The sequence below is a fragment of the Myotis brandtii genome, unplaced genomic scaffold, assembly GCF_000412655.1.
Source record: "Myotis brandtii unplaced genomic scaffold, ASM41265v1 scaffold1083, whole genome shotgun sequence".
Taxonomy (NCBI): Eukaryota; Metazoa; Chordata; class Mammalia; order Chiroptera; family Vespertilionidae; genus Myotis; species Myotis brandtii.
Genome location: NW_005353685.1, coordinates 872430 through 882982, shown reverse-complemented (window position 1 = coordinate 882982; position 10553 = coordinate 872430). Strand labels below are relative to the sequence as shown.

At 37.8% G+C, this 10553-nt stretch overlaps 1 protein-coding gene across 1 annotated transcript in view; it reads right to left on the bottom strand.

Annotated features, from left to right (window-relative positions):
* Positions 1 to 6801: 6801 nt before the first annotated feature.
* Positions 6802 to 10553, bottom strand: part of BARHL2 (BarH-like homeobox 2) — a 233434-nt gene continuing 229682 nt past the window's right edge. The window contains exon 5 of the mRNA XM_014542641.1: positions 6802 to 6905. Within this exon, the coding sequence (XP_014398127.1) occupies positions 6802 to 6905 (104 nt within the window). The remainder of the gene's footprint in view (positions 6906 to 10553) is intronic.

The window sequence follows — 10553 nt, the reverse complement described above, 5'->3', positions numbered from 1 at the left end:
AACTCCTACCATTTGCAACAGCATGGATGGAGCTGGAGAGCATTATGCTAAGTGAAATAAGCCAGTCAGAGAAAGATAAATATCACATGCTCTCACTCATTTGTGGATTATAATGAACAACATAAACCGATGAACAAAAACAGATGTAGAGACAGAGAAGAATCAATCAGATGATCAAAACTCAGAGGGAAGGTAGGGGAGGGTGGGGGTGAGGGGGAGAGATCAACCAAAGGACTTGATGCATGCATATAAGCATAAGCCATGGATGTGGACAACAGGGGGTGAGGGTGAGGGCAGGATTGGGGGGATGAGAGGACATTGGGGGGATAAGGACACATTTGTAATATCTTAATCAATAAAGGGGAAAAAATAAATCAGTTCTTGTGAACCAAAAAAAAAAGTTAATAAAGAAAATATGACTCGAATATTTATCTCAGAATCTTTCAAAATGAGGAAAAAACACACACACAAATATAATTCCCTTATTGCAAAGATACATCTTTTAATCAAGCTCCCTTTTTCTCATTTAACAGGCTCAAATTCCCTTATTGCAAAGATACATCTTTTAATCAAGCTCCCTTTTTCTCATTTAATAGGCTCAACAGACTATCTTGTTATAGATTTCCTCCTTTCCTGAGGAGGGTAATACATGTAATAACAAAACAATTATAGCTGATTCATAGAAACCGTTTACATGTGTTGTCATCCATGACTGCTAAGCACATGAAAGTTGAAATTTTACCGTCTGTCAATTTGGGTGATTATTATGAGGAATCTGTGAAGTACAGAAGGTATTTAAAAGCAGTGTGAAGCCTTTCTAAAATTCCCCCTCCTAACAAGGCATAAAAGTACCTACAGATACCAAGAATGTGTGCCAAAATAGAATGTGAAAAGGTGTCTTCAGCTCCAATTGTTTGAGTATGGCACTCTGTGTGGGGAAAACTGGCAACGCTTCTGTTCAAATCCCTGATGTTGTCAGAAAAGGAAATGGAGGAGTAAGCTGCTCTCAGGGTGCTTGGTGAGAAGCCCACAGAGAGCAGGGCAAACAGCAAATGCCTCCCTGGCAGCCCTGTGACATGCTGGCAGAACAGGAACCTTGACATGCATGCCAAGGCTAGAGATCATCATCACCAAGGTCTGTAATTTCTCAAATCCACTCTTCTTAGAATTTGATTAAATATGGTGATAACCATTTTTGAGTGGAAAAATAAGGCAAATAATAAATAATTTTAAATTTTTAGAAACATTGCAATAGTGAATTACACACAAAAAAATAATTTTTTTAAGTGGCATTGGCCTCCCTGGACATGTGTGTCCGCTATGCGAGGATGGTGCAGAATTATCCTATCAGACATAAGGAGGACAGGAAACCAAGCTGATGGAAAGAGATTCCAGGTGAGAGGCACTCTGCAACCTGAGGAAGCCAGAGATCCCTTTTTTCTTAAATGAGCAAAATAGAACTCTCCATAGACAATTGCCTTTGTTTTCCCCCTTGCCTAGCTTGTTTTCCCTGTAGCACCCCTAACTACTTCCACGGTTGCCACAGGCTGTGACAAAAGAAAGAGACTGATGAGCTGCAAACTTTCTGGGCTTCACTGAGAGGCACCTCAGGAACAAGGCACTGATCCTTCTTTAGCATAACCTGCAGCTGCCACAAAGGCAGTACCTTTCGCTAGGCCTGAGAGCTAAGAAGTCTGGCTTTAAAGTGACTTTTCTGAATCACTTTCCTGCTTCTAAAACCTTGGAGCTGCTGATTTCTCAGGGCCAAGGAGAAGAAATTGGAAGATGGAGGAGGAGGGGATGGGGAATAGAGATTCATTCTTTCATTCATTTTTTGGATAAACATTTTTGAGCACCTATGTGTGGAGCATTTTATCAATGTTGACCCGGTACTCCCTTGTGCTGGGGCAAGTCAATTCCAGTCAGAGGACAATCCAAAATGCAATTTTTGAATTTGACCACAGGAGGAGAAAAAAGGAATACTGCAATAGTGGTGGAGAAGAGGTGGGAAAAATTTTGTATTCTGCTGTGTGTATGGTTCCAACTCATGGAAGCTGACACACACTTTCCTGCTTCCATTCCTTTGCTATCTCCCAAGAAACTTCCAGGTATCCATCTTTGCTTATTAAATTTTTATCTACTTTCAAGGTCCATTTGGCCTGCTAGTTCTGTGTGGAGCTTTTTCAGATTTACTCATCTCCCCATCGTTTACTAATATATATCATTTTAACAATGATAATTCTTAGCTGATACTTCTTTATAACTGATTTAATTCCATCACATATTAATAAAACTGTTTTGCCTCATAAATGAATGGTAATGTCCTTAAGGATGGGTCAACTTTTGTAAAGATTTGTACCATATAAATTCTTGCTAAGTATTTGTGGAATTGAGTGAATTTGCTTTCTTGTAGTTTTACAGCTGTAGCAGAGTCAGTGCTAGAAACCAGGCCCAGGAGCATGCTGTGACGCTGGCCACTGCATCACTTGGCTCCTCACTTGATATGCAAATTAACTATTTCACATGATGGCCAAAGCACTTTCCCAATATGAGCTTTATATGTAGATCTAAATATACTAGATTACATCTGAACTATACTATATAATAAAAGCCCAGCAACTGAAACGGTGGAATGACCAGAATGACTAGAGACCAGAATGACCATGGCCCCTCCCTCTGCTGGCCCAGTCCCCCAGAGAGTGGTTAGGGGGGATCAGGCAGGCAGCCGAGTGTTTAGGGACACTCAGGCAAGCAGGCAAGTGTTTACGGGTGATCGGGCAGGCAGGCAAGTGGTTAGGGGCGATCAGGCAGGCAGGCGAGTGGTTAGGGGCAATCAGGCAGGCAGAGGCAGTTAGGGACAATCAGGCAGGCAGGGGAGCAGTTAGGAGTCAGTGGTCCCGGATTGTGAGAGGAATGTCTGACTTCTGGGTTAGGCCCGACCCAAGAGATCTCGGTGGGATCGTGCCTAAACAGGCAGTCAGACATCCCCCAAAAGGTCCCGGATTGCGAGAGGGTGTAAGCGGGACTGAGGGAACCCTCCCCCCGTGCACAAATTGTGTTCACCGGGCCTCTAGTCTATAGATAATAAGTAGCTCTGTCTTTGAGGAAGAACTAAAGGACACAATGTAGTAATTCATTGTACTTTAAAGTGATGTCCAAGGTTCATTTTTAAATGGTGAATGGTTCAAATTCTAATTTTTAAGTAACAACAATTTTAGTTTAAGTCAAATGGTAAAACTTTAAAATATCAAGAAGACTGATTCCAGCAAGAAACAGTCACAAAATCTGTTTAAGAAAATTTAAACCCAATGAATAGTTCTTAGATCTTTAAGTGATGAATTGGTCAGAGTGTCCTGTGGTTGATTTTGTTTGACATGCTAAGATAGCTGACATAATCAGACTCATAAAAATTACTTTAGTTATTTAGTCAAATGTAATTGTGTGATGATTCACTTGGTTGTTCAATTATTACTTCTTACAATATAACATGTCACCCTATTTTAATTGATCTGAAGGAATTCTAAATTATTATAATAACACTTTGTTTCCTTCATTTAACTTATAGCAACTTTCAATTGTTTTTGAGTTTTGTTGTTTCCTTAATTAGGCTGTAGATTCCATGAGGGCAGGGACCATATCAGTTTTTCCAATAGCTATTTTCCCAGTGTTTTCTATAGGACATGCAGTGTAGCTATTCAGTTAATGTTTTGTGGATGGATGGATAGCTGAATGGATGGATGAGTGGATGGAATATAAGTATATCGATTCATTATGCGGTTTTATATCTATTAAATGTAGGTAGAACAATTGAAAAGTGAATCATTCAGCCAATCAACCAATTATTGTCATCCTTCTCCCAAATAAATCATTGAATTATCTTATTGGCTGCTTTGAGTTCATATCAACCAAGTCAGTGGAGAAATGACCCTCTAGTAAGCCAGGCCATGTCTGATAACATAAATTTTAATGCAAACAAAATGTTCATATTCTAATTTTATGCTTTTAACAAAATCAATATTTCTGCATTTTCAAAATTCCATCTTGGATTTAGCCTATAAATCTCTGTTACAAGAATTGAGTAAATCAGAATCAATAAATATAAGGAATCACTTGATACTGCAAAACTATTAAATAGTTTAGAGGAGTGGGAGGGAGGTAAAATATATAGCAAAGGAGAGTAATATATATAATGTAATGATAGGGCATATTTGTGCATGCACGAACACATATATATACACACACACATACAAAGAATGGACATGGTTTAGGACATAAAGGCAGTGAGGTAAGCAATTAAGAAAGACCCTCTTCTGAATTAAAATGGCAAGCTAAATTAACTAATCAGAAAAAAATGTATTTTAAAGAGACAAAATTTCAGACATGACTATAATTGTCTTGCTGTTTCATATTTATGAACTGGGAAAATTCATTAGAGCAATATTTAAATAGAATACCATAAAATAGATACAGCACATTTGATTGCACACTTCAAACTTGTCACTTAGTTTTACAAGGATAGCATATATTTTGTATGCTATTAATAAAAATATCTAATAGAGAAGCTATTCGTAAGCAAAGCTTGCATAGCCTCTGTTTTCCTGGAACAGAGTTTTTTGTTTTTGTTTTTTTCTCTTCTTTTCTTTCATTCTTATGGAGAAGAAAAAGAAAGCAAAACATAAAACTAAAGCATGTCATTTGTTAACATAGTATTTCTCAGTATTCCCTTTATGCTGTCTGGATTTCCAATTGTGCCCTTATCATTTTTAGAGTGAGTGAAAATTGGGAAGAAAAATAGAATTGTTCTGTAATATAATTATATTTTAATGTGATGTTCTACTTCTCCGTTTGTCGTTATTGAAGTTTTTGTCTTCCTTCATTAAACATTTAATAAATCATCAACACTTTGTGACAGATTTTAACCATAACACGAACAGCAGGAGGTGTAAACCCAGCTCAGTTCATACGGGCATATAATATCAGCGTCAACATCATCATGCCCCATAGGCATATTGGCAGAACGACCAATGGAAGGTAAGCTTTTTCCGACAAAGCTTCGAAAATAAAGTTTTCTTCTTTTATCTTACCACAAATCAATTGGAGCCCTTGCAGCCAAATCCTATAAAATAACTTCAAACACCACTTCTTAGTCTAAAAATTTGTATTATGGCTATAACTCTTTGAAGTATTACGACTGAAGTTTGGAGAAAAATGATTTAAGTGCTATCTGCTAGACATCAGAGCTTCAAAAATTCTCTCAGTTTTTCTTGACATATAAACTACTACCCACTGTATGTTTTTAGAATTTTTTTTCTTGCTTTTAACCATCTAACCCAGCTTGCTTGATAAAAGTTATTTAACTGCCGTTTATCCGATTGAATTAATACTCTTTAAAGGTTCACCAACTTGCAATGGATTATTTTACTTTCTCAAGATTTTTTTCCCCCACTCTGCTAGGGTTAGGGTTGGTTTTAGAAGAACTTCCAGAATCTCAAACATGCAGACTTTAAATTAAGTTTTAAAAATCACTGGAGAAAGTGGAAAACATGGGCTAAGGGCGCCTTTGATTCCTGCTTGGAAGTTAAATGTTAAAGAGAGAAAACTGCAAAGTTTTCTGATGGGAAAGTCTCCCTGACACTGAGAGGATGATGAGGACAAAGACGCCTCTGCAGAGGACGCGAGACCCATCAGGCTCAGGGTAAGAAGTTGTTGCCAGGGCCTCAGGTCACGGCACGCTTACCGACATCCTCAGAAACTAGACAGGAACTTGGGCTTACATTTCTTTAAACAAGACACAGAAAAAGTCTAGTTTGAAGAAGAGAAAATTCCACGTAGCAAGCTCTTAGTGAGCATCTCCTTTCTGCACGTAACTCTATGCGATGCCACATTGGGCGGGGTGTGCAAATATTTTTAAATAGAAAAGAGTTCCTAACCTCAACAGCCTGCCATTGACTCAATGTCTTTGCTCAATACTAGGCGATTCCTTTGGCTTTTTATCCATTCTCACTAAGGAGAATTTTTGGATGGACTCTCCTTTAAAGGAAAATAATGCTTTGCAGCGTCCAAAGTGACTAATAGAGTTAATATAGGTTCTAAATTGTAATTTCATATTCATAGTGGTCTAACTTTGGTGGGAAATTCTGGGGGCAAAAACCAGATTTACACTATATCAGTGCTACTTCAACGCCAGCCTGCAACAAGACAAGGAACTTGCACCCAAAAAGTACGTAAATGCGCTGCTTCCTTGATGGAGAAAGTTGTGCTATCAACAAATAAATGTCAGCGGAGCTCAACAGTGTGATGAGTAATGTAGCTGACTTACACTCCAGAGCCAGCTCTTTATCCCATCTGAAATAAGTAACAGTTTCAGGACTGCTAGCTTGTCCATGAACCATATTTAAAATAACTCTATTCTTCACAACTCAGCTCAGATTTATAAAGCAAAAGAAAGGGCAAAATCAGAACTGAGTAACATAAGCAAAAATTACTGAGGAGTAGATATCGTGGAGAAAAGTAATGAAATACGGGAAACTGATAAGGAATTAATGGGCTCTGTTTTATATATCTAGGGAATGAAATCATGTATTTTACCCATCCTTAGTAGGATGCTCCTTAAGAAGGGTACCCTTAGTAATTCATATAAAAATATAGGCCCAGAACAAAACAAAACACAGTAGGTTCAGCTGTTAACTTCCTTTTTTTGCTGCTGCTAATTGCTTATAGTGCATCTGCCACCTTAAATTTTCTTACTGCTGTCACTGCACTCACAAGCATGTCAAAGGCTCAACTATCACTAAATAGAATTTAATAGAAGATGAAGCCAAAACTGCCCTCATTGAGCTGAATATGATCAGCTAAAGTGTTGATGGAGAAAGACACAAAGAACTTGATAAATCTGGCTGCAAAATCTGAAAAAGAGAGTTCACAAGAATAGCTGGCATGCAATGAGATCATGTTCTCTTTCATCTTATTAGGTGGCAAAACTGAATAATAAACATAAATATCTCCAATTACAATGAACCCAAAACCCCAGAGCAGTTTCAATGGGAGTGTGTGGGAAATATTCATCACATATTAATGTTACCTCTCTTAACTGCTGGAGAACTCATTCCCTACAGAATGAAGCAACTTGATCAGTTCTCAGATAGGATAGGGAGGATGGATGCTTCGGAAAAATGTAAAATACTAGGTTTCCCATGGGCCATTGTACTTCCCCAGGCTTTTCCCAGATTCCCAGAGGCCAAGTGCACTTTTGGCCCAATCCTTCAACTCCAGCCTCCAAGGCTTTTCTGAGTCCTGCTTGCTATATGCTCTGTTCTTTCATATATCCCTATGTTCTCCAGCATGTTCTTCAATTAGCCAAACATTTATTCCACTGCCTGCATATATTTTTCTTTTAGAACTAATCCAAAAAGAGATTTAAAAACTTCTTCCCACAAAAAATTAAAAATGGAACTCCCATTTGACCCAGTGATCCCACTTCCAGGAATATATCCCAAGAAACTAGAAACACCAATCAGAAAGGATATATGCACCCCTATGTTCATTGCAGCACAATTTACAATAGCTAAGATTTGGAAACAGCCTAAGTGCCCATCAGCAGAGGAGTAGATTAAAAAACTGTGGTACACCTACACAATGGAATTCTATGCTCTGTAAAAAGGAAAGAACTCCTACCATTTGCAACAGCATGGATGAACCTGGAGAGCATTATGCTAAGCAAAATAAGTCAGTTGGAGAAGCACACGCATGCTGTGTATTGACCTAGAATCTCCATCCTCAATTATCTGAAACTCTTATTTAAATAACAACAACAAATAACCAATGGACACAGACACCAGGGGGATGAGGGCATGAACGGGGGGATGGGGGGAAAAGGGGGGGTTAAGGTCACATATGTAATACCTTAATCAATAAAGAAAAAAAACCATCCCAAATTTTGTCTCTAAACCTAGTATGCAAATGTGCTTAACACTTGACAATCTTAGCTCTATTAGCAATCTATATTTCTCCCGTCTGTATGGATTCTCTATGTGCTTATCTGTAATCTGTGTTTATACACCTTTGTTTAAAGTGCCAAGAGAGCAGAGTTAGTGCTTGTGTCTCTCTTATACAGTTAAGATCACTTATGCATTTGATATTCTAATGATACAAAAATCCCAAATATTAGATGTGACAGGTAGGTAGATTGCTTTAATTAAAACCATACCATTCCACTTTTTCTTTGATTCTTCTGTTCCAAAGACTGGAAAACTAAAAATTGTACTTCCCTCGATTCCTTTGCAGCTATGGTGTAGGTTTCATCAATGTAATAAACCTGAATGCAGAAGCAAACAATATGAAGACATGGTTATACATGGGAAGATATGATCTTCTAGAAAGTATTTTTATAAAGGTATTGATTCTTGTATGGTGGCTAGAGCAGAACTTCTGGTGTCTAGTTTAAGAACAACCAGTGCTAAATGGAGGGCAGCTCTGCCATAACATTTGCTAGAACAGCTCCACAATGAGGTTGGGCACTTACCCAGGTTACACAGTTATCTGGCCCTCTCAGAGATTGTATGACTTATGTCATACCTTTTAATAAATTCTTTTCTTCTTTCAGTAGACAGATTGAATTTTGTGGTTTACAGCAACAACCTTTATTAATGTGTTCAGTTTCTTCTTTGTTTTTGAGATAAATAACTTATGTAGCCCCAGTTGTACAAGTACACATTTCCTAAGAAATAACAGATAATTGGAGTTTCCAGGTATAAGGAAATAGTATATGATTATGGGCTTCAGACAAAACTCTGCATCAAAACTTCCATCTAAAGGATTTGGTAGGGTGTGCAGTTTGGCAGATGGAGGGTCTTCAAGGGATTCATTTTCCAGGACACAGAAAAGCTTTAGCAATGATTTTGGACAGGGATGCCTGGGCTTAAAAACTCTGCTTCCTCCAGTTAATTGAGACATTTTTTTTTATGCTGAGTTTGGTCAAGAGGCAGGGTAGTTTTGTATCTATAAACAGTGCCTTATGCAAAAAGTTAATGATTGTTAATTTTGTTCTTCCTAGGTGGTAAATAACATAGGCCCAGCATATAAAAGGGCAGCATTGTAACAAGAGTTCAACAGTTTTATCGACTCTAAGAAATGCAGAACATTATTAGGATCAGTGTGTCCCTTTAGTGCAAGAGACATCCCCCAAGGTAATGTTTGAATATACTTCGCTAGAGAGGGGAGAACAACACAAACCAAAGAATCAGCCCAAAAGAGAAAGAAAACATTGAGGCAATAAGTGTAAATGGAGCCATACAAGAAGTTGGAGATAAGGTTGTAAATTTGATTTGGAGACAGATCAAGAAAAGTCATTAAATAAAGAATCTGGACTCCTTAGGCAATGAAGAACAAGGAAAGGTTTTGCACAGAGGGATGGATGACAAGTACAACAACATTTAATAATACAACCTGTTTATATGTGTGTAAATTGAATGGAGTAGGAAAATAGTGACAGCAGAAAAACTAGCTAAATACCTACCACAATAGCAATGATAGTGACAGGTGAGCTGGAAAGAAGTTAAAAGGTCTGAGAGATGTTGTAGACTTGAAATCTATGGGATTTGACCATTGGTTGGAGGGATAAAAAAGAAAGAAGATCAAAAACAATACTAAGATTTTTAACCTAGAGATTAGGAAGATGACAGTGTTATATATAAAAAAAGAAATATAGTGAAAGGCAAGTTTAGGAGGAAAGATGTGAGTTCATTTAGATATACTAACTGTGAGGTGGCAGTGAGATATCCATTCGAAGGTGAGTAATGAGTAGCAAGAAGGAGAAAAGTTAAGAATATATACGCTGTGGAGAGGAGTTAAAGAGTAATACTTAACGTAAAAAGTATTAGTGAGATGTCCAAGGAAAAGAACATAGAAAAAAAGGCCAACAAATGAAACTTGTAAGATAACATTAAAGTGTAGGAAGAAGAGGATCCAGGGAATGAATTAGAGAAGTGGTTCAGAAATATGGGAGGGGGGGTACTAATATTTGTTGAGTACCTACTACTGTGCTAAGGATATTACATAGGTTCCTAATTTTAATTGTTGCATCAACTCTATCAGGTAGGTATTATCCTTCCTTCCTTTTAGAAGTGAGAAAACTGAGTCTCAGGAAAGTTAGATGCCGTATCCCACAATCACTGGCAGACTTGGGATTCCCATTCAAATCTTTAGAAGCAAAGATAGGTATGTATGTCACTAAAGACAACGGAATAGAATGTTTCTAGAATATTGTAGTATCGGTGGTACTATATACATGGAGAGATTGAAGAGAATAAACACTGGGGCAGGGGGACTAAATGGCTATTTCATTTGCCAACTAGGAAGTCATTGAGGATCTTTGGGAAAGTTCTTTATCACAGTGCTGGAACTAAAACTATACTGCAAGTGCTTAGAGAGTGCATGGTTGATAAGCAGTGAACAAAAACCTGTGTCATCAGGAGTATGGTGATGAAAGGAAGAGGAGTGTATGGGAACTCAAAAGGTTCTTGGATCAGGGAAAGATTTTCTTATTGTTTTTACTT